The sequence below is a fragment of the Metarhizium album genome (genome assembly GCF_000804445.1).
Source record: "Metarhizium album ARSEF 1941 chromosome Unknown scaffold_1, whole genome shotgun sequence".
Classification (NCBI taxonomy): domain Eukaryota; kingdom Fungi; phylum Ascomycota; class Sordariomycetes; order Hypocreales; family Clavicipitaceae; genus Metarhizium; species Metarhizium album.
The window spans coordinates 2551234-2573429 of record NW_024467575.1 but is presented as its reverse complement, the minus strand read 5'-3'; the positions used below and the strand labels follow the sequence as shown (position 1 = coordinate 2573429).

At 56.0% G+C, this 22196-nt stretch overlaps 7 protein-coding genes across 7 annotated transcripts; all 7 read left to right on the top strand.

The window, feature by feature from the left end:
* Window positions 1-241: 241 nt before the first annotated feature.
* Window positions 242-2686, top strand: MAM_00738 (coatamer subunit protein; the record flags this gene model as incomplete). Its single annotated transcript, XM_040819537.1, has 1 exon — window positions 242-2686. The coding sequence occupies one exon, from the start codon at window positions 242-244 to the stop codon at window positions 2684-2686; it is 2445 nt and encodes an 814-aa protein (XP_040682802.1).
* Window positions 2687-5715: 3029 nt separating this feature from the next.
* MAM_00737 (copper-sensing transcription factor) lies at window positions 5716-7086 on the top strand (the record flags this gene model as incomplete). Its single annotated transcript, XM_040819536.1, has 1 exon — window positions 5716-7086. One exon carries the CDS (start codon window positions 5716-5718, stop codon window positions 7084-7086), a length of 1371 nt encoding a protein of 456 aa, XP_040682801.1.
* Window positions 7087-7806: 720 nt separating this feature from the next.
* On the top strand, window positions 7807-8937 carry MAM_00736 (uncharacterized protein; the record flags this gene model as incomplete). Its single annotated transcript, XM_040819535.1, has 1 exon — window positions 7807-8937. One exon carries the CDS (start codon window positions 7807-7809, stop codon window positions 8935-8937), a length of 1131 nt encoding a protein of 376 aa, XP_040682800.1.
* Window positions 8938-10033: 1096 nt separating this feature from the next.
* On the top strand, window positions 10034-10870 carry MAM_00735 (phytanoyl-CoA dioxygenase; the record flags this gene model as incomplete). The annotated part of the gene is made up of 1 exon (XM_040819534.1): window positions 10034-10870. One exon carries the CDS (start codon window positions 10034-10036, stop codon window positions 10868-10870), a length of 837 nt encoding a protein of 278 aa, XP_040682799.1.
* An 841-nt stretch (window positions 10871-11711) lies between these two features.
* MAM_00734 (phytanoyl-CoA dioxygenase) lies at window positions 11712-12590 on the top strand (the record flags this gene model as incomplete). Its single annotated transcript, XM_040819533.1, has 1 exon — window positions 11712-12590. The coding sequence occupies one exon, from the start codon at window positions 11712-11714 to the stop codon at window positions 12588-12590; it is 879 nt and encodes a 292-aa protein (XP_040682798.1).
* Window positions 12591-17395: 4805 nt separating this feature from the next.
* On the top strand, window positions 17396-19984 carry MAM_00733 (uncharacterized protein; the record flags this gene model as incomplete). Its single annotated transcript, XM_040819532.1, has 4 exons — window positions 17396-17888; window positions 17976-18498; window positions 18581-19527; window positions 19584-19984. The coding sequence occupies 4 exons, from the start codon at window positions 17396-17398 to the stop codon at window positions 19982-19984; spliced, it is 2364 nt and encodes a 787-aa protein (XP_040682797.1).
* Window positions 19985-20803: 819 nt separating this feature from the next.
* Window positions 20804-22049, top strand: MAM_00732 (Aldolase-type TIM barrel; the record flags this gene model as incomplete). The annotated part of the gene is made up of 3 exons (XM_040819531.1): window positions 20804-20846; window positions 20971-21869; window positions 21912-22049. 3 exons carry the CDS (start codon window positions 20804-20806, stop codon window positions 22047-22049), a joined length of 1080 nt encoding a protein of 359 aa, XP_040682796.1.
* Window positions 22050-22196: the final 147 nt, after the last annotated feature.

The window sequence follows — 22196 nt, the reverse complement described above, 5'->3', positions numbered from 1 at the left end:
TGTGAGTGAGTCCCTTTGCCTGCGTCGCGGCGAACGCAGAAAACATAATATGACTAAAGTGGTATATGCATGTAGCGGGGCCGGCTGCACCAGAAGTCGAAGCTCCGTCACAAGTCCAACAAGTAGCAACTTCAAAAACCGGGCCCAGCCGAGACTGCAGCAACGCGTTCAACAGCCAAACCAGTACCCGGCGCCCAAACATGAGCTGACCAGCAAATCTCACGCCCCGAATTCAGTCGAAATGTCTTCCGGAAAGGGCCTCGCCAGCTTTCCGGACGTGGAGGCGAAACTTCAAAAACCCACCAAGCAGTCTGCCTTTGAACGACAAAAGGCCGAGGCAGAGGCCAAGCGCAAGCGCGAGGCCGCAGAAACTGCTGCCGTGTACGCCGATTTTGTCAAGAGCTTCGATCGTGACGAGGAAGACGACAGGAATGGTGCGCCTGCGCCGAGCACCTTTGGGGGCGGACCTTCGCGAGGGAGACCCGGCTTTGGAGGACAGCCCCCGGGACACGGCGCCTCAAAGCGACACTTTGTGTCTTCCGGATTGAAGAGTGGACCGGGGAGCTTGGGGCCGGCGCCGTCGTCGTTTGCGAAGAAGCGGACGTTCAATGATTTCAAAGGAGGTCCGAGGGATCGGTCGGGGTTGTTAGGATTCGAGGACCCCGATTCCGGTTCGGCCGCGACCTCGATGGCCAAGGCGTTTGATGCGAGTGAGGACGAGGACGTGGGCGACACGAGGGAACGAGATCGAGCGGAAGAAAAAGCCACGTCAAAGCCTACTCTCAGGCTGACAAACCTGCCGCCGGGGACGTCGCAGGCCGTCGTGAAGGCGCTCATACCGGACAATCTCAATGTCGAGAATGTCAAGATCCAGCCCCCTGCGCCGGCTGGCCCCGGTGGCTCGGAGAGGAAGTGCATGGTTGCTATTGTCACCCTTTCTCAGGAAACACCCGCCAACGAGATGGACGCGGCGGTGAGTGCGTTGCAGAATCGGTATCTCGGCTACGGACACTACTTGTCTTTGCACCGGCACTTGTCCTCGGCCGTGGCGGCGTCGGCAAATCTTTCCAGCCTGGGATCATCCTCCTCGTCTGGCGCCCATCCTTTCGGTGCCAAACCCGTCGAACAACCTGGGGGCCGGGACAAGCACGGCCATCACCAACAAGGCTCTCACCGCGGGTACGCACCGCCCTCGTCGTACGGGCAGGTCGGTGCTGGCGTCAACAGGGCGCAGCTGTTGCATGTGCCTGTACGGCCGCCGCAGGACGTTAGGACCATACAACTGATAAACAAGACGATTGAGGGAGTTTTGGAACACGGACCAGGGTTCGAGGCGCTCCTAATGTCACGGCCCGACGTTCAGCGGGAGGAAAGGTGGGCTTGGATATGGGACGCCAGAAGTGAAGGCGGTATCTGGTATCGCTGGAGGCTTTGGCAGGTCGTCACAGGCTCGGAGTTGAACCAGGCCAAGGGGAAGTACGTCCCGTTGTTTGACGGTGGCCACGCGTGGAAAGCGCCAGAAAAGAGATTGGTTTTCGAGTACACAACCTCTCTGGACGAGTTTGTCTCGGATTCGGAGTACAACTCATCAGATGACGAAGACATGGGCCAGGGCAACGGCGACAACAACAATAGCTTTGAATCAGAAAAGACGTTTCTGAGCCCGTTGGACAAAGCCAAGCTCACTCATCTCTTGGCCCGATTACCGTCCACGCTCAGCAAGTTGCGCAAAGGGGACATTGCCCGAGTTACAACGTTTGCCATTACACACGCCAGTCGTGGTGCGGATGAGGTGGTTGATATGATTGTTGCCAACGTCGAGAGGCCGCTCTCGTTGACGGCCGCCAACCCCGAGAAGAGGCGGGACGCGAAGCCAAGCCATCCTGGAATGACTACAGAGGAGGGATCTACAAATGAAGGCTCAGACACAAGCGGCGCCAGTCTGGTGGCCTTGTACGTGGTCAGCGATGTTCTCTCTTCGTCCTCCACGAGCGGTGTCCGCCACGCCTGGCGTTTCCGGCAACTCTTCGAGACGGCGCTGCGTGAGCGCAAACTTTTCGAAGGCCTAGGAATGCTGGCGGAGAAGCTCGGCTGGGGCCGCCTACGTGCAGAAAAGTGGAAGAGGAGCATCAATCTCGTCCTCAACTTATGGGAGGGATGGTGCGTGTTCCCAGCGGAGTCGCAGGAACTGTTTGTCCGGACATTTGAGTCTCCGCCGTCCCTCAAGTCCGAGGACACAACCGACGAGTCAGCGGCTCCTAACAAGTGGAAGACGGTCGACGCACTGCCGGTCGCAAAGGGCGAGAGAAGCGCAGCAAGCGCACCGGACATGGTGCCTGATGTCACGGCGCAGGATGACATTGACGGAGAGCCTCTGGATGAGGACGAGGTGATGGGCGAGGCTGTCGACGACGAGGACGTTGAAGGGGAACCCATTGACGAAGATGACGTGGCCGGGGACTCGATTGAGGACGACGATCTGGAAGCCCGAACCATCACGGACCAGATGGACCAAGAGGGAGATGATGGGCAAACCGCGCGCGGACCATGGCAAACAAAGGGCCAGGCCGACAAGAGGGAAGCCATGAGTGGTGACGAGGAGTCGGCGGGCCGAACGCAGCATCGGAAGCGATTGCGCGCCGTGGACATGTTTGCCGACTCGGACGGGTCGGACGAGGGAAAATAGCAGCTGCGAGGCCTCAGCCGCAGATGCACAGGCCCAGGACCTTGGTCATCATGACGCGGGCGTAGTTTGCGGCGGACGAGCGCATATAATCCCGCAGCCGCGAGGAGAAGTAGACTCTGGCACAGAGATGGGATTCATGGGGAACCACGATACATGGCACATGATTCATGACACATGCACTCGCTGATCCAGTCCACGAGCGTCAAAGGGTTTCACCTCTATCGAGCCCAAAGGGTTCATTCTAGAAGCCCGGCGCCATTTCCAAAGGGTTACATACATGCCGTGGGGTGCGGATCGTGACTGCGCCTTCTTTTTTTAGCCGAGTCTTCCCGCCCATCTGTTGCAATCCGTAGATCTACTCCAGTTCTCCGTACGTCGCGACGGACAAATACATGCACAGACAGACAGGGATGGAGTCTGCATGAGCTGACCGGCGAGACCCACGTGTAGGAAGTGCATGCTTAAGCTAGGCAAGGACTTGGGGTCAGTGGTGCCGTGACGGAGAGTTTCGACGCTGCGGCGCTGCAGGCGCCCAAAAATACAACTTTCCTACTCCCGACTCCGTACCGTATGTACTAGCAGTTGACATGCCGAAGGATCAACAATGGCGTCGCGTCAAAACGACTTCTAATTCGACGTGCGGGTGCTACTTTTGCTGGACTGGGATCAGATCAGTAGATGCGATGTGTGTGGAGCCCCTGCGGCTTTCGTGAATGCAACGGTCCAATAGAAACTTGCTCGCCTGGTCATTGTATGCCTGGGCACTGACGCCTGACGCGGAATAGTACCAATACCTTGCTGGGGAAAATGGCGAGCGAGAGACTGTGTACTGTTGGGTTGACCAGACTTGAACATGCCTTTTTTTTTCTTTTTTTCTTTTTCCTCCGTACGACATGGACGGGGCCGATGTTCCTGAAGACATCATCACCATCCAACATGTACGCGCGGACAGAGCTGAGGGTGTTTCGGATCCCAACCGTCCACCCAGGCTACCCAAGGCCGCCGAGTATCACGAATATTCATGATGAATCGGTTGCAGCGCGGTCGATCATGCTCGGAGGAGCACACCCTCCGGGGTGCTGCAGTGTGCAAATCTGCAGCACAGGGCCCATGTACGTTAGCACCCGAGTTCCAACCACGTAACTGGTAGTGTGCAGTAGGGGAAGGTCAAGTTAGACTTGTACGGCTTTGGCCCTTGTGAACCAACTAGGGACCTGTTGAAGTTGTTTGACCGACTCCGTACGGAGTACTCCGTATTATTCCCCCTTATGCGGGGCGGGCTTGGGATCCAAGGCTTGCAACGGCGAGACTACAGGCCCTAGAGGGTGAGAGCAGGCGGCAAGGTCTCCTTTGTTTTTATCCTCTTCTTGCTTGATTCTGTGAAAAGAAACAGCGAACCGTGTCGTTTTCTATGACTTCTCTCAGTGCCCCGTCGGCTTGTGCGGTCTGTGCCTGTGGAAACCAATCGACCGGGATATCGGTCATGGCCACGCAAAGGCCCATTCCAGTTGAGGAGGCTCCAGCGACCTGCCACCAAGGCTGAGAGCGTGGGCGTTTCAAACAATGGGGGGTGGTGTCAAGGCCTTGCCCGCTGACACGGAGCGAGTGAGCGTCGGTGGCTAGCTAGTGCACAAAATAAGTATCGCAAGTTTGTGATATTCGATAGGGTACCACATCACGGTGATTGGCGCGTCGACGAGGTTCGGGACAAGGTTTACGGTGTGTCGGGTGGGAATTAGCAGCAGCACATTGCTTGGTCTGAATTCCGATGCCAGATCCAAGTCCGGTTGGAAGTTGGAAATAAATACAGTTGAGCTGGCCAGCCGAAAACGTCAATGGCCGGCGGTTGAGTCAGCACTTGCCATGTGGAGCCTCTGCAGCCGGGAGCCTGGAGCGGGGAGCTGGGGGGAGAATCGCTGCCGTTTGATACCGTTGGCCTTCTGTGACCGTGACCATGGGACCCAGTCTGACTCCCTGACACTCCCTGACCAGGCTTTCCAGACTTTTTGACGGCACGGCACCGTTTTGGCTTCCCCAACTCCTCCATGTCCGTACACCAATGCTTCGCCCGGCCATTCCCCATCAACTCCACGCAGCCACGAGGCGTCGACTGGCCGACTGATTCTTCGAACCTCATTTCATCTTCCGCTGGAACCTGTGTCTCACATTTCTCGGCATACGACTGCTCGCGCCCCGTGACTCTCTGCGTCCTGACGTTGCGCCGCAACTTGGCTCATCTTGAAGCCTTGGCAACAGGAACTCTCCCTGCGCACTCCTTTCCGCGGAGTCTTTGCCGAGCCTTTCGGGCAGCTTCTTAAGAGGTCAGCCTCGGGCCATTTGAGGCAGTTTACGGCGACGGCGACGACGACGACGACGACGACGACAACGACGACGCCAACGCCGACAACATCGACAGGACCGACTACAATCGACGCAGCACTCTCAATACTCTCGGCCAACTTGCCAACTGCATCTATGCCGCATCCGATTCTCTTCGGCTCGAGGTGTTGAGGTTTCCGGCAACCGGACGGAGCCCGGACAGCTGCCCGTCGCCCCGGCTCTTTTGGATACGAGACGCATCTTGCCTCATCGCCATCTTGCCACGGAGTCTGATAGCCCCCCGGGCGGCGGCTTCGTCAAGTAGACGCTTTCACGATGCCTCTCATCAATGGCCAAAAGATGGCCTGGTACGTATGCTCATGCAAATGTTACTACAGCCGTCTTGTTGATATATCGTCAACATGATGCATCCCTCCCAATTGCCCCATGCCTTGTCAACTAACGCCGTGTGCATATTTTCATGTAGCGAGCCCTGCATTCGTGGTCATCGCTCAACCAAGTGCACACACGCCAATGAACGGCTCATGGTTCCAGTGCGGAAACCTGGCCGTCCCTTGAGTTCATGTCCTCATCCTTGTTCACGACCTTGCTCATGTGCCGCGGTCACCGCGGCCATTCCCAGGAAACAAAAGTGTGGATGCGGAACATCGGATCCAGCTTCAACAACGGACAGCAAGCCGGAGAAGGAGATGTCGAGCAGCACCAGCGGCGCGACGACGCCCCCGAGCCCGTCCAAGTTTGGGAGCGCCGGTTTTCGAGTTCAAAAGCAGGGCGCAAAGGCAGGCTTGAGCAGGAAACAGTCTGTTGATATCGCTGGACTTCAGAGGATGGATGCCAGCCAACTCAACGTCTTGCCGTCTTACAACAGAGTAAACCAGCCTCAAATGAGCCCCCCCGATGGGTTTTCGACCACCACGTCCGAAGCGCCGCTTTACGGCTCCATGAACACGACGCCAAGTGAAGGTTCGTATCCGACAGAGGCCGCCATGTTCCCCATGTTTCCGTACGCCATGGGACCTCCTATGATGCCACCCGGTCCCCTGACAGTTCCTGCTGCTGGTCACAATGGAGCTTCTGCAGATGGTTCTGTGAAGCCAGAAGCAGAGGCACCAAAAGGCTGCTGTGGAGGGAGCGGTGGTGTCGAAAGTCTGGGTGACGGCGTCTCGGTGCCTGCGCAACCCGCCCCTGCGCCCAGCACCAACGACAATGGTGGTCACAAGCCGGGACCGAAGAGCTGCTGTTCGTCCACACCAGCCTCATCTAGTCGGGAAAAGAAGCCAGGAGGCTTCATGCCGCCGCCTGGCGTACCATTCGCACCAAACGGGATTTTAATCCCGCCGTTTCAACATCCCATGGCCATGGGGAATGGTATGTATACCTTTTATACCCAACCAAACATATTCAACTATCCTCCGCATTATGGGTCTTATTTGCAACCTCTTCAACCTGAGCAGTGGAGGCAGCTAATGGCTGCCATGGCTTTCCAGCATGGAGGTAGCCAGGCGTTTGGCATGACGGGACCTGTGCCAATGCAACAACCGCCACCCACGCCTAACGGATCATCCTGGACGTCGCACCACTGCACGTGCGGCGACGCCTGCCAGTGTGTTGGATGTGCGGCCCATCCTTACAACGATGCAACGCAAAGTTATGTACGCTCTGCTTGGTCTTCCATGATGGACGAGGCACAAGAACCGCATGCCCACACAGAAAGCAGCGGAGCTCACCCGAACGGCCAGAGTAACGGCGTCAACGGGGCGAGCGGACAGGCGGAGGAGTCGACCAAGACAGCTATGAATGGAACTACAACCCCAAGCATGGCAAATGGAGAGGGAACCTGGTCGCCTACTGCTCCTCAAACACCATCCGATGCGGCTTCCGGCCTGAGCGAGGAGCAGACTCTATCAGCTAGCGACTTTTTCTTCGTCAGCTACCCCTTTGGCGACACCTGCGCGGGAGAAACATCTAGTTGTCCCTGTGGTGACGACTGTCAGTGCATCGGTTGCACGATCCACAGCAACACTAATGCGGCGCGAAGCCCTGACGATGCTGCAGCGTAAATTTACGAAATGAGGAGCATGTAAATATAAATAAATACATGGCCAAGAACGGGCAGCAGTACGATAAATGTGACATGTTGTGGGTCAATCTTGGGTAGACGGCACACTTGGAACATTTCGGAAGAGACTGGGAAACGGAACACACACGAGGAACTGCCCGATGTTGCTGTTGTACGGAGTAGATACCCGAGAAGCCCAGAAGGGCGGGTGGTGGTGGTGGCGGGAACAAAAAGGCAAGCCGGATGCATGTGCCGCGCCGTGAGGTGAGACGAAATAAAGGAAGAGAGAGAAGCTTTGCTCAACTTGAAACACGCTTTGACGTACGTCACGTCGCTTCACGTCACGCCTGGTGCTCAAATGCAAATGCGGACGCGGACGAGAACTGTGCGCCATCCATGGTTGTAGAAGAATTGGCAACGGCGCTGTCACATGCATATCCGCTCCCTCCCTGCACGGAGTAGTACAGACTTGATGTCGCGAGGACGACGAATCGTCGATCCACAGAAGGTCTGCTCGGAACCGGCGCGGGAGCCGGGAGCTGGGAGCCGGAGCTCCCCATGCATGTCCAGCCCGAAAAGTGGGGCAATATCGAGCGAGCCAGGCTCCAGCCGCCAGTGGTAGAGTTCGGTTCCCTCCCACCACAGACAGCTTCAATCGAGACGGCCTCTTGAAACGCACACCAGCACACCAGCACACACAAAGAGTCAAAGACGGCCAATCATGCCCAGGTCGCCGCCTCCTGCGAGAGAGGGCTCGCACCACGCCCATCCGGATCGTGGGCGCGGCCGCCGCGACGACCGCCAACTGCGAACGAGGTCCCCATCGCCGACTACAAGGCCGCGCGTCGTCCCGGCGGTGCCGGAGCGCCGGAGCGCATCGCCAGACGGAGAGCCGCGCCGGGCGGACCGCGCACGCAGTCACCACCGTCACCGGCGAGAGCGGAATCGGTCCCGTCGCGCGTCGGAGGCTGTCTCTGGCCATGTGGCGCTGCCGTTCTCGGCGCGGATGCTGTCCAAGTCGGACTACCGTGCGTTTGAGCCGCTCTTTGCGTACTATCTGGATCTGCAGAAGCAGCGGTGTCTGGGGGACATGGACGAGCGAGAGGCCAGGGGAAGGTGGAAGAGTTTTGTGGGCAAATGGAACAGGAACGAGCTCGCCGAGGGGTGGTATGACCCCGACATGTTTGCCAAGTGCGCGATGGCCGACCGTTCACCTCCGGGCGAGGCTTGTGCGAGAAGAGACGAGCGCGACGAGCGTGACGGGCCGCCAGAGGAGATTCCTGGGGGGCGGGAAGCGACGTCCGCGACGGGGGACAGCGACGACGACGACGACGACGACGAAGATTATGGCCCGGCGCTGCCGTCGTCGGATCCATGGCGGAAGGTGGTGGGCGCCAGGGCACCGACCTTTCAGGACCTGTCGCTGCGGAATGAGCTTGCGGAGGAGCAGAGGGCGGGTGATCGCGAAGAGCTACGGCGAGCCCGGAAGGCGGATAGGGCCGTTCAAAAGGAGCGTTTGGAGGAGTTGGTGCCTCGGGCGGAGCCGGGCAGCCGCGAGCGTAGACTGGAGAAGAAGAGGGAGGTGAACGACAAGATGAGGCAGTGGAGGGATACGAGTCCCGGGTTGGAGGGCGGCGACGACCGGCAGCTCATGGGCGAAGGGGACGGGCTGGAGGAACTCAAGCGGGCCAGGAAGAGGGAGCAGAAACGCAAGTCGGAGAGGCAGCTGCAGAGGGAGGAGTTTGAGAGGGCCAAGGCGGAGGAGATGAAGGAGAGGAGGCGGGCTTGGCAGCAGAGGGAGGAGGGCACGGTCAGTATGCTTCGAGAGTTGGCGAGGCAGAGATTCGGATGAGCAGTGATTGGTCTCGGTGACGAGCGTCTTGGACGGCGTTTCGGGTGTTTTTTCCCGTGCAGGCAAGCCACTCTGTTTTGTTTTGTCTTGGTGCTGGTGCTGGTGCTGGTGCTGGTCATGTCATGTCATGTCTCTCTCAACAAGCAGATTCGGGCACGGGCGGCTGCTGTTGTGCTCGGCTTTCCCTTTCTCACTGTACTATTCATCCACGGTACTGCATATAAGACGGGCGACACATCACAGGCCGCAACTGCTGTCGGGACTCGGGCTCAGGATGATGCAATGCAGGGGGATGCTCTGCGTGGCGACGGCAACGACAACGACGCCAGGTTTCCGCAGATGGCGAGGACTACTCTGTACAGGCCAAAAGGATCGCGCACTTTTGATGCTCGGCCAAGGGCAATTCTCTCGCTTTCGCACCCCCTCCGCCGTTCCGGGATTTCTGCACACGAGCCACGACTTGGAGTCACCGGCAAGACGTGATCAGCACTTCCACGAGGCGGAGCGGCGACACCTACCTCGGGTAGGTTGCCGCCTTGTTTTATCCGGCCCAGCCGTGCAGGGCCCTTCAGATGGATCCCGGTTGATGGAAGCTACGCGGCAGGCAGGCAAGTTTCCTCAGATGGTCAGAAACTTGCTGCATCATGGATGATGGACGGTGGGACGTGACATGGTTGGCCGTCCGAGGGTCCCCACTTTATTTATCCCGGAATCTTTGGACGACTCCATTTTTCGCATCTTTCGACACGAGACGTTGAACCAAATTGACGGCACGGCAAGCCACACGGCTACAGCAGCTGTTGACTCCCGTCTGTCCGGCTTCGAGACGGGGAGGACCAAAGTTTCGTTCCAAGTTGAACGGCTTCCCGGCAGCGCGTGTTCACGAGGCTTGCTTGGACGTCTACAACCAGCCGTGTGGTGATTTACGGCGCAGGAAATCTCCTACGGATACAGTCCGAGACCACGTCAGACAGTACATGGGGAGGAATCGGAAACAACCCGGCATCGGCAACGGCATCGGCATCGGCATCGACATCGGCATCGACATCGGCATCGGCATCGGCGTCGGCGTCGGTGTCGCCGTCAGGGAGCGGCAATGGAGGGCGACGAGGCCTACAGCACCGAGGGTCTAATGGAGGACCCCGAGGACTACTACCCGCCTTCGCCGCCGCCCACGCAACAGATCTTCACGATGCAAAGCGGCAAGCAAGTGACGCTGCGTCTGGTCGGGCACAGTCCCACCGAGGCGCACCATCTGTGGAACGGGGCAAAGTTCGTGTCGGACTACTTCGAGCAGGACCCTTCCAGAGTCGAGGGCAAATGCGTCCTCGAGTTGGGCGCCGGCGCCGGCTTGCCGTCGTTGGTTGCGGGCATTCTGGGAGCCAGGAAGGTGGTCGTGACGGATTTTCCAGACCCCGACCTGGTGGCCAACCTGCAAAGGAACATTGACGAGTGCGACAAGACGGTTGAGCCCGAGGGGCATATTGGGCGGACGATTGACGCCGCTGGGTTTGTTTGGGGCGCCGACCCTGCACCGCTTCTTGCCAAACTCGGGCCTGGACGTCAAGAGGGCGGCGACGGGACGCAGCAGCAGCAGCAGCAGCAGCAGCAGCAACGCTTTGACGTCTTGGTGCTTGCGGATTTGCTGTTCCGCCACTCGGAGCACGGGGCGCTCGTCAAGACCATCAAAGAAACCATGCGTGCGTCGCGCGACAGCGCCGCGTACGTCTTCTTCACGTCTTACCGGCCGTGGAAGCAAGATCTAGACATGGGCTTTTTCGACGTTGCTCGGAACGCGGGACTCGAGGTGGAGCAGGTCTCGGAAAGGAGGCTGGAGAAGCCCCTCTTTGAAGGAGATCCGGGGGACTTGGAGGTGCAAAAGACTGTCAGGGGGTTCGTGGCGCGGTGGCGGGCGGAAGATTGTCGTGGCTGACTCTTTTTGTACCGAGTTATCAAAGTGTTTTCGCCTGGTGGACGCCTGCAGAGTTCAGGTCTCCCGGTTTAGATTTTTGATGCCAACGTTCCGCTGACGTCATGGGCTCGTGTATTAGACATTTGGGATGGTCACGACCAATGTGGTGAGCAAGGAGGAGAAACGACGGCCGTGGCTCCCTGAAACAGCATTGATGTTTGGATAAAGATGAGTTCACCAGTGGTTCAATGTCACTGCCAGTCGGTCCCAAAGGCCTAGGGGCAACTTTAAGCTGCCCGCGAATCACGGAGCCGGGCAAAGGATCCAAAGATGTTACTTGTCGGGTTTAGCACCAGACGAGTGTGGAGATGTTTTGTCGGCTCCTGGCTTTGATGATACGTTACGCCGAAGCAGCACAATGCCCATGCCGGCCGAGACTGGCCACAGCCACGGGCAGCCGTTGAAGAACATGGATTCTGGTCTGGAAGAAGCAAAAAAAGACCCTGTGGCTGGCTCGTGTCGTGTCGTGAGCGATTCTGGCCCGTCCGTCGTCGCCCGGGAATACCCTTGTACGGAATACGGATACGATTCCCGTCTTTGGCGTGTTCTGTTCCAACTTCTGGCCCGTGTAGCCGTGTATATGAGTTGCTCATCTCCCAGTCCCATGTCGAAACGGCCGCCCTTTCACGCCATCCGTCCTCAACCCCGCAACGTCTTAGTCCGTACAAGTCTCTGCTCGTCTTGGACATCACATCACCCCGCATTGCGTCTTGATGGACCCCAAAAATAAAAATAAAAACAAAATATAACTAGAAAATACAAAAAAGAAAAGAAGAAACGGCCTTCCAACCTGCCCGCCAACATGCCCGCGCAAATGTCAACCGACCGCCTCGCGGACCTGGAGAGAGACGGATTTGTCGTCGTTCGAGGCATCGTCGGCGATGACAAGCTCGAGGAACTTCGGGAAGCCAGTCTCAGGGTCGAGAAGCTCGGGCGGTCTGGTCAGTGGCCGCACATTCGTACAGTCGGCAAGCAGTTCCCTCCGTGGACGTTTTCGCCGGACAAGGGCATCTGGGGTGTTCAGCACCTCATGAACCCCGACCTGCCCGGCCACGACATCTTCACCCGTCAGTACTTTTCCGAGGAAATCTTGAGCATCGTGCGTGAACTTCTCCAGTGCGACGACAGCCAGCTTGTCATGGAGCTCTTCAACATGCTCGTCCGGCCAGACGGCGACTTTGAGCTTCGATGGCACCGCGATGACATCCCCGCCGAGGCCTCCGCCGAAGAAGAGATGGAACGTCTCAGTCGCCCCGCCTTCCACGCGCAGTACAATCTTGCGCTCTGGGAGGATGAGTCCCTCGTCTTGATCCCCGCATCTCACAAGCGTCCTCGGACCGAGACCGAGCGCAATGCGGATCCCTTTGAGACGGCTCTGCCCGGGCAGCTGGTTGTCAAGCTGGGTCCCGGAGACATCGCCTTCTACAACAATAACATCTTGCACCGTGGTGTCTATGATGCGAAAAAGGACCGCGTCACTTTGCACGGCTCCGTCGGCCACTCTGGTGGTAGTCAGCTCCGCGCACGCAACGTCTTGCAGCACGGCATCGCCAACTACGTCGACAGGGTCGACTTCTCCAAGCTGAGCCGTGGCGATAGACAGCGCGCCGAGGAGATGCGCGCTAGACTGGTGAAATTGGGCAGTGAGAGTGGCGAGGTCGGATATTCTCTGCAGGGATAAGCAACAGTCTTGATCGTGTGTCTGAATTCTGTGGAAATGAGTCCGACGACAGTCGAGGTTGACCAAGAGTAAGCACTCATGATGGTTCAGATGGGGCGGCTGCGGGTCTGTACTTGCATTCTCACGATGGGAGAAGGCAACGGCTGATATTTGTCGGCTACATTTCCCATCTTGTACACGAGAATTATTTGTTCCAACTTCTGAGTCGTCCATTTTTTCTTAGCCGTCATCTTGCAGCGACGAAATGCTTGCGTATGACAACATGACCAGGAGATCCTCGCAAAGTACCCGTGGACGGCTGGGGTTACGTACTTGTGCTAACATTCGATAGCATGGTTTGACGGTATGTGTTTAAACGCCGCATCTCCCACCGATTGGTTTCCAGGCCGTTGCATAGTCACAAAAAGGCAATGGCATGATAAGGCACGCATCATTTCACAATAGTCCCCAAGGACTGCGATCCGTCGGAGCACAGTAGGTAATTGACAAGAGGTATTTTCCCGAGGACGTGCCTGAATTGGGTTTGATATCTTGGCGCCCCGGCTTGAGAATTCTTGTTCGACCTCGACCAATGTCGAATGGACAACTGTGAGTCCATGACATGCTTGTAATCTCTGGGCGCGGGCCGCATTTGCTGAATGCCAATGATCAAGAGATTTGGGGCCGTACAGGCTAGATGTCAAGATGTAAACATCACAACTACACGAATCGGCGTGAGAGGACCTTGGCCCGAATCTCTGTCGTCGAGAATGACAAAGGGTGACATATTCTGCAGCTGGCTGTAAAATGTATGGTTTGCGGGACATGTGACTTTTTGCATCAGCTCATGAAACGACTGGCAAACGGCAAAGATGCTTGTTTAGACCTTGTTGAGTCGACATGACTGTTCAGTCAGCCAGTTCCTGCACAGCGGGAGTAGGCGCAGAGAACTGGCAAGTTTTGGCCTCAAGGTCGCACTCTGTACGCTGAATTGTCGGGAATGGACTCCCCATGGCAGAGCCATCGCTCGTGTCGCCTGGTATCGTTACTAGCTGTTCAGCGAGAATGGGGGTCGTATTCCTCCTTCTCTGTCTTGTTTTCAATCGACGGGGGCCATGTTGGTCTCGAGCCACGCATACGTATTGTTTCCATTGGGACGGTACGCAGACCAGTTTTGGAGCAAGGATGACTTGACAGAAGGCACCGGACTAGAGTCTTGCAGGCTGTACGATGTTTCCAAGGCGATAGAAAATGTATACAAAAAATCAAGGACTGAAGAAGCGAGTTACTACCAAGCAAGTACTGAGCAGCTACCCAGGGACACGATTACGGAGTACATGTATGCCAAAAGGAGTACGAGTCAGTACTTGGGCAGTTGCGGGCCAGGCGGGGGAAGGAGCGCTGACTCGGCCGACCGTCTGCTTTTCCTGCTCGCCGGTGGAAAGTTCGTCGAGCGTAAAACATGTCGCATCCTTCATCATACCGCGCCGACAATGGCCACTCTGGAGGACGCCTCATGATCGACAGATTTGAGCAAAGCCCACAGCGGATCTGACGCTTTTGATGTCGACTGGTCGTATTGCAGCTGCGAGCTACGGGCCTGCACATTTGCCGTGGTTGATGGATTGATTCCGCATCCGCACCGGGACTTGGGACCGTGATAATTCCCTACACATTGAACTCGTCTGTGCGTTTCAACAGGGACAACGACTGAGCACATGCTAGCCTGCCGCCAATGCCTAGCCGCACAAACTCTGCATTTCCCTCTTACGACATATGCGACAGGTAACAGTGGCTGAAGAAGGCTGGCTGATATTCAAGATGGACAAACACGACACTGAAGCATGACGACGCGAGGAGCGAAGTAGGCAGCTGTCATGGCTGCCACTCAACAGAGAACCTTGGCTCAGCCAACTGGGGCGTCAGGTTTGGGTCTCGGGCCCCCACGCTATGACAACCAATTCGATGCAATCTGCAGGGTGTGAGTGATGTGTGATGTTGCAGAACACGCCCACAGCCTCAGAGAATGGTCGCGCTAACAATCCAACGATACCACAGCCGCACCTTGGGAGTGACTTTCCAATCATACATCTTGGACAGCTGATTATCTGACCAGAGCGGCCCGACATACCGTCATGTCATCACCCTTTTCCATGTGTCTACGCTCGCCGCCATGATACGGTAATAACAGAGCGGTGTCATGTGTTTTGCGACTAGGGCCGAGGGTGTCCCGTCCTGTTGGACACCACCGTTGGGGACCGATTATAGAGGACAAGGCATCATGAGTTGCAGCACAACCGACGAGGACAGCACACGACCTCCCTCTAACGTCAGTCTGAAGGAAACCTTGAAACCGCCAATCTCGACTCGGCCCTTATCCGCGGGTTTACAGTGGTTGTCTGCTCCGTCCTTCCGGCTCCGCTCCAGGGTCTCGAGAGTCTCAGACGGGGGCCGCGTTGCACCAGCCCTTCCTCACCTCAGACCATCTAATAATAACACGTTGCAGACAAGGCTAACCTGACAAAGTACTGCGATCGGCACACCACTAAGAGTCGGGGTGTCGCAGTAGCTGCTTGGTCGCAAGGCCAGAGCATCAGAAAGCTTCTGTGTCCGGTCTTCCTCCTTCCACTGCTGTTCGCGTGTGCTTTCATCGTTGACGGCCGTTGGAAGGTTCCCGAGAGATGGTATCCAATGGATAACGCCACTGCGGAGTACATGGGGAATCATCAGTTTGGATGCACATCTAGCTTTCCGATGTTGCCAAAGGAGGATGGAAACACGAGCGAATTGCTACTCGGAACCGGCATCCCATGACCGGTTCGCCGGTACTGGAGCAGTTCCACAGAGCTTGGTGTGCCACCGGACCCGAGCCTCGTTTGGCTGCGGTTTTTGTGTGCTCCTCAATGCGATCAACGCCACCAGAGGCCATGATTGCGAGTTGCCAAAGGAGGCATGCCTGCATGGTTGTCCCAGTCCCCAGCAGGCGCGCCATGGCTTCAAAAGTTCAACGAAGCTACCCATCTTCTCCAATGCGGAGTTGACCCCAGGTCTTGACTTGACCCCATGGGGGGATACCCGCGCCCGCGCGCCCGCCCCCACCTGAAGCCTGGATATCGTTTGGATATTTTGGAGAGAAGGGTGCAGCAAAGATTCCTCGACCCCGTCTCTCTGCATCCAAGGAACGGCGAGAGTCGAAACGCGCTTGTTACAACCTTCCGAGAACATCGCCTCGCTTGCCTCCAGTTGCGAATGGTTCCTTTTGCCCAATTTGGAAGCAAGCTTTCCCACCCCAGGCCCCAGGTTGGCACATGGCATTTTCTGGGGCCATGGGCATGTGCAAGGGCACGAATGTTTTTGCCACTGCATTTCGGTGGCTTCGCTCCAAGAACATGCCATGCCGTCTTGGCCTCGCCTTGTTTCCCACACTGGCCAACCTTGCCCTTGATCCCATGCTCTGATTCTGCACCTAGTCTTGGTATCGATGTTTTGGCAGTGCCAATGTTTTGATCGCTTTTTTACAATGCCCTGACGCCAGAACGGGCTGTCCTCCCCTCTTTCCTGCCGAGTTCTAATCCATGCTGACGTTTCTGTTTTCCCTTCGAAGTTGTGGGAGGTCTTCCTCGTCCGGTACGCAGACATTCAGTCGCGCTAAACACTCTTGACCGGGATTGAGCTCCTCTCCGCATTTTCGTGTCGTAATCCCTGCTCGGTTCTCCAGTCTTTACTCGTCATCTAATGACTGGGCTATCATCATCTCCTTCCGCAAGTTAGCGAGTTGCTTTTCACACCCTCCCTGCCCCGGGCCTCAGTAAAGGGACCTCCTCACCTTATCGTCATAGCACAAAATATCACGAGCATTCACGAGGAGTTACGACGGGGAAGGTGGAAGCCACCGTGAGGGTCTTTTCATTCCGTCAGCGCAAATCTACTGCCTACTTGACAGGGCTTATGTCAGTGGCACCCCACAGAGGTTCCTTCTTTTCCCCCAACGTCTCCAAAAATCCCGAGCGTGCAAGACTCACCCTCCTTCACGGAGGGAGTAATGCAGAGTGAAAGGCATTGGTCAACGTTGTGTGTTTTCTGGGCGTCATCATGCTTCCTATACACCACGGGCTCGGCGGCGGCCCTCCTCATGCGCAGGGAGCCAGTCTTGCCTTGGGGGAACCAGCACAAAACCGCGGCCAGAAGCCCAAGACGTTACCGTGCAAATACTGTAGCAAGAGATTTAGGTACGTGACCAGTTTTCCTTGACAACTGTCTGACTAGAGCAAGCTATGCTAACGAATATCAACCATGACAGGCGAGTTGAACACGTTCAACGGCATGAAAGAACTCATACAAAAGAGAAACCATTTGGTTGCAACTGGGATCGTTGTGGGAAAACTTTTGGACGACGGTAAGCTATGAGACACCTGTCTGCCTCCAACGTCATAGTCACGTCCCTCTGGCATGCACCAGTATACCACTCCCCCTCACCAGCACTTCTCCCAACACCTGGCAACCAAGCACAAAAAGCGCGCAAACGGTGTCCTCGGGTAGTATAGGCGAGCCGTTCCAAGTCCCACGCCACAAGTTCGTGTCCTGGCTTTCTCTGCTACGTACACCCATTCTATACACACATGCATATTTATTCATTTTTCATCCCATTGTACTCTGCTCCTCATCAACTTATATTGGCTTGAATATGGTCTGAATAGAAGTATACTTATATGGACATCAGTGATCTTCTCGTCAGGCACGAGAAACTCGTTCACCTTAATGATGGAGACAGAGATGGCAAGCAGCAAAGAAAGGTGTCTTCTAGTACAACCTCTCACAAGGCATCGATGTCAGACGGCAACATCGACGTAGAGCCTATGGGATCACACCAAGCTTCCATGAATCAACACGGATCACTTCAACACCAACAGTCGACACAACACCGGCCGGTGTATCATCACACCGCTGTCAATCCGGTCGTTGGATCTGGTCACCATCACCTCACACAAGATCCCCATGCTGCTACTCCACGATCCATGGCCTGCAATCTCGATGTTCTCTCTGACGCTGCTCTGGCAACCGAGGTCAATACCGGACCGCCGATGCTTGATGATATGTCGCAGCAGGATACTGTTCATCATAATGGAGTCAAAATTTTCGATGAATCCGTGAGAAGTTGTCCCGACCGTCCTCGTCACGAACAATCAGAGTCTATGTTGTCGTCAGATTTTGCACCTCAGTCCGCGCAACCGGGGTACGACGACTACAACCTATTCTTGGACGAGTTTGCCGGCTCTGCATGTATTTTGCCTCCACATTTTAAGTCCGAACAACAATTCAGTATGTGGGCAAAGGTGCCTGGACAAGGAAACGTGAGAAGTCACTCTCGGCCTTTGTCACAATTTCCTTCTCATTTTGGTTCTCTAGCCCCCGATATTCGAGAGCTGATTGATACAGGGCAGCGGTCACGCGAAGACTCGATAAGAGAAAATCTACTTCGAATTTCGGCCGCAGACTATAACATCATGAAGGGTCATCTTGATGAGTTTTCAGCAGTTTTGCCGAGCGATTTCATCTTTCCGTCTCGTCACACATTATCGCGGTTTCTCGAGGGCTATATCGGCGGATTTCATGACCACATACCATTTCTGCATTTGCCTACCCTGGTTCCTGTCGACGTGGCTCCGGAGTTGCTCCTGGCAATACTGGCAGTTGGTGCTCAATATAGATTTGAGAGCAACAGAGGCTATGCCTTGTGGTATGCGGCGAGAACTGTTGCCCTGGAACAAATTAAGAGACGACACAGTTCCGAAGTAGACGCCTTGCTACCAACAGCCGCGTCGTACAGCCCGCATTCAACAAGACCGTCCCCTAGCACAAGCTACAGGCACTCTTTTGCATCGGCGGTCTCTGAACGATCCGTAACTCATGATACCCATCGCGAAGCATGGTAAGTTCTCAAAATATACACCAAGAACTGGCAACCTTGTACTTGTTCGAAGTCGGTGCCCTGAGCTAAAACGATCATCCAGCTCTCCTAATACCCCAGGAGCCAGACTCGAAACGATCCAAGCAGTCCTCCTTCTGTTTGCCGTAGGCCTGTGGGGCGCCAAAACAATTCTTCAAGAGGCCTTGTCATTGCAGAGCAATCTGGCCATTCTGATCCGCGAGGAAAGTCTGAACGGAGAGACCAGCCCGTCGTCTCTCAATGAATGGGAGGCATGGATACGGTTGGAAGGCGCTAATCGAACAAAACTAATTGCCTTTTGTTTCTTTAATCTCTGTAGCACAGCATACGATATGCCGCCACTTCTTCTTACTGCAGAGCTCAATTTGTACATGCCGGCGCGATCAAGACTTTGGAGAGCCGACTCTGCCTGGCAATGGCAAGAACTGCGGCAGACCACACCTGGGGCCGACATGACCGTGCACGGAGCCTTCTCACGACTATTCAACCGCACTACCCAGGGCTTCCCAAATAATCTTTCCTCACTTGGCCATTATATATTGATCCATGCTTTGATTCAACATGTATATCTTTTGAAGCATACATCTTTTGCAGCTGCTTCGCCATACGGCGTGCAACGAACATTGAAACCGGAGGACGTCGAGGAGGTTTCGCAGGCACTGCGAGTGTGGCAGACTAGCTTTGAACATCGGCACCAACTTCGAGCTGCAGAGTCCGGGTATTCGATGGGCACTGACTCGAGCCCCGGGGGATCGCTTGCGTTCAACGCCGCTGCTCTTCTGCGGCTAGCGTATATTCGCTTATACACGGACATATCTCCAAGCCGTGCCCTTGAGACCAGAGACTCGACGATGATCGCATCGGCACTGAACAGCACGCCCTTGTTGCATCGCAGCTTCAGACTACACCGCGCGGTGTTTCAGGCTGTGCTCGTATTGTCTATGCTTGTCAAGGCCGGGGTGAATTACGTTGCACGGGCAAAGTCCGCCGAGTGGAGCATAGAGCATTCACGTCAGTATTGTGCCAGCTACCACGTGACTGGGATTGACTGACCATGTCCTTACCAGTGTGCAACTTTGAGTGCGCGCTGTTGCTAGCTAAATGGCTAGGCACTCTGTCAGCCATGACAGCGTCAGACCCAGCGACACCACCGGAGGAAAGGGATCTTTTACAAAACATTCGACGTATGCTGGATGAGACTGAATTTGCAGTTCCCGTCGACCCCTCACTTGCTGGGCCAAGCTCGATTTCTGTGCCGATGGAATTGGTGACCAGCGAGGGTGCAAAACTGAGGCAACTTGCAAGTGCTGTCGTCCGATTGTGGGCAGAAACTTTTAAAGGTGTGCATATATTTGACATGGTTAAAGCAATGGGCGCAAGCCTAGATGCTTATGCCGATCTTGTGGACAAACGGCGGGAACATAGCCCAAGTATGGCTAGGATGGCACCTGAAGCCGGCATAACCTGATGATGATTTTGATGAATTTCTCTTTAAATTTTTTTTGTTTAAAAGAAAAAGAAGAAGGAGAAGGAGAAATCAATGAGTCATGATGATTATGTCTGGCGCATGTTGTTGTATGGCGAGTGTGTAGGAAAATAGATGAAACCATCTTCATGCAATATCAACGGGAGGTTTCGCCCACCAGATGATGAATTCAAGACGCTGATGGTCTCGGAGAGCCACAGTGGCTCGAGAATTCGCCGTTCGAAGTAGCCCATCTGTGCTCTATGATGGTGACGAACTTACGCTGTTGCCTAGAGCCGTGAACTGTTGAGGGCTGCCTCGGCCTTGCAAATACCCATACACATGTACAGCAGAGTATCGAGAAATTCTTCAGCCAATTTTAAGGTTGGGGTTTGGCCGAGGCACGGCCAAGGGTATCCGAGCAGGGTCCGTTTGTAGTCTGTGCTCGGCGCTCGGCGAATGGTTAGACGCACCGAAATCCGACAGTCACGCGGCCACGCCATCCAAGGTCGTCCCTTCCCCCTTCCCGCGGCGTGGTGTGGGGCCGCGCCTGCCGCAACCTCGGCTGAAGTGCAACGCAACAAAACCACGGGTGGCGCCGCATGGATTTATCGTCGTTTTGTGTCTTGTCTGGAATCTTTTGTTCTTGTCAAATTTCTTTCGGGCGCTGCATCTTGGATAGATTGTTTTGAACACTGGGCTAGATTCGCTGCGAGCGCTGTCTATCTGATTGCTTCTTGTCACGAACTCACGAGCCTTGCTTGTCAGCATCCTCACCAGCGAGCAACATTACGACCCCATACGCCGAGTAGCGAAGCAAACATGCCTATCGTTACGGAACTCACCAAGAGGCTGGGCATCCGCGGTATGTGCGACGGGGATCCCGAGCCTACAGAGAGCGTCTATCCCCCACCGCTCTGGTGTCTTGGCTTCGTGTCCCAGAACACAGAGGCAGGCGAAAAAAGACTCCAGCTTCTGACAGCTCGCAGTGCCCGTTGTCCAAGGCGGCATGATGCACGTCGGTACCGCAGACCTTGCCTCGGCCGTCTCCAACGCCGGCGGTCTGGGCATCATCACGGCCCTCATCTTCACCTCGCCCGCCGCCCTGCGCGACGAAATCCGCCGATGCCGCACTCTCACCAAGAAGCCCTTCGCCGTCAACATGACTCTCCTCCCGTCAATGGTTCCCCCAGACTATGGCGCCTACGCCCAGACCATCATTGACGAAGGCATCAAGATTGTCGAGACGGCGGGCAACTCGCCCGGGCCTGTCATCAAGCAGCTCAAGCAGGCTGGCATCACTGTCCTCCACAAGTGCACCACGATTCGCCATGCTCAGAGCGCCGTCAAACTCGGCGTCGACTTCTTGTCCATTGACGGATTCGAGTGTGCCGGCCACGTCGGCGAGAGCGACATCACCAACTTCATCCTGCTGAGCAGAGCTCGTCAGACCCTCAAGGTCCCCTTCATTGCCAGCGGTGGTTTTGCCGATGGCCACGGCCTGGCTGCGGCCCTGCTGCTCGGTGCTTCGGGCATCAACATGGGCACGCGGTTCATGGCTACCGTCGAGGCCCCTATCCACCAGAACATCAAGGATGCCATTGTCAAGAGTGACGAGCACGACACCACGCTGCTGCTGAGAAGATGGCGCAACACCAGCCGCCTGTTCAAGAACAAGGTTGCCCTCGATGCGCTCAAGATTGAGAAGGAGAGCCCGACGGGCGAGTTCAGCGAGGTTGCGCCCCTGGTCAGCGGCAAGCGAGGAAAGGAGGTGTTTACCACTGGCGACCCAGAGTACGGTGTACGTTCCCCCCCCCCCAACCTTTCCCCCTTTCCCCTTTTCGCCGTTGCTGGGACGAATCCCGTGTCGTCAGTCGGGCTTTGCTTGGTGAGTTTTTGAACTTGTCTACTAACTTGGCCGTGATGAAAGGTCTGGACTGCCGGCCCCGTCATGGGTCTCATTCACGACGTGCCCACGTGCGACGTGCTAGTCAAGCGTATTGAGAAGGAAGCCGAGCAAGCCTTCAAGGAGAAATCAACCCTCATTGTCCCCGAGTCCAAGTTGTAAAAGATTTCTGCTGCAAGCTGTCTAGCGGGCATTGTCGTCTATATATTCCGCGCAATACACTCGATTTTGAACACGTCTTTTCGTTCCTCCATGCATGCCTGCCTGCCTGCCGTACTCCGTCTGCCACGGGTACCCTTAGCCTAGTTC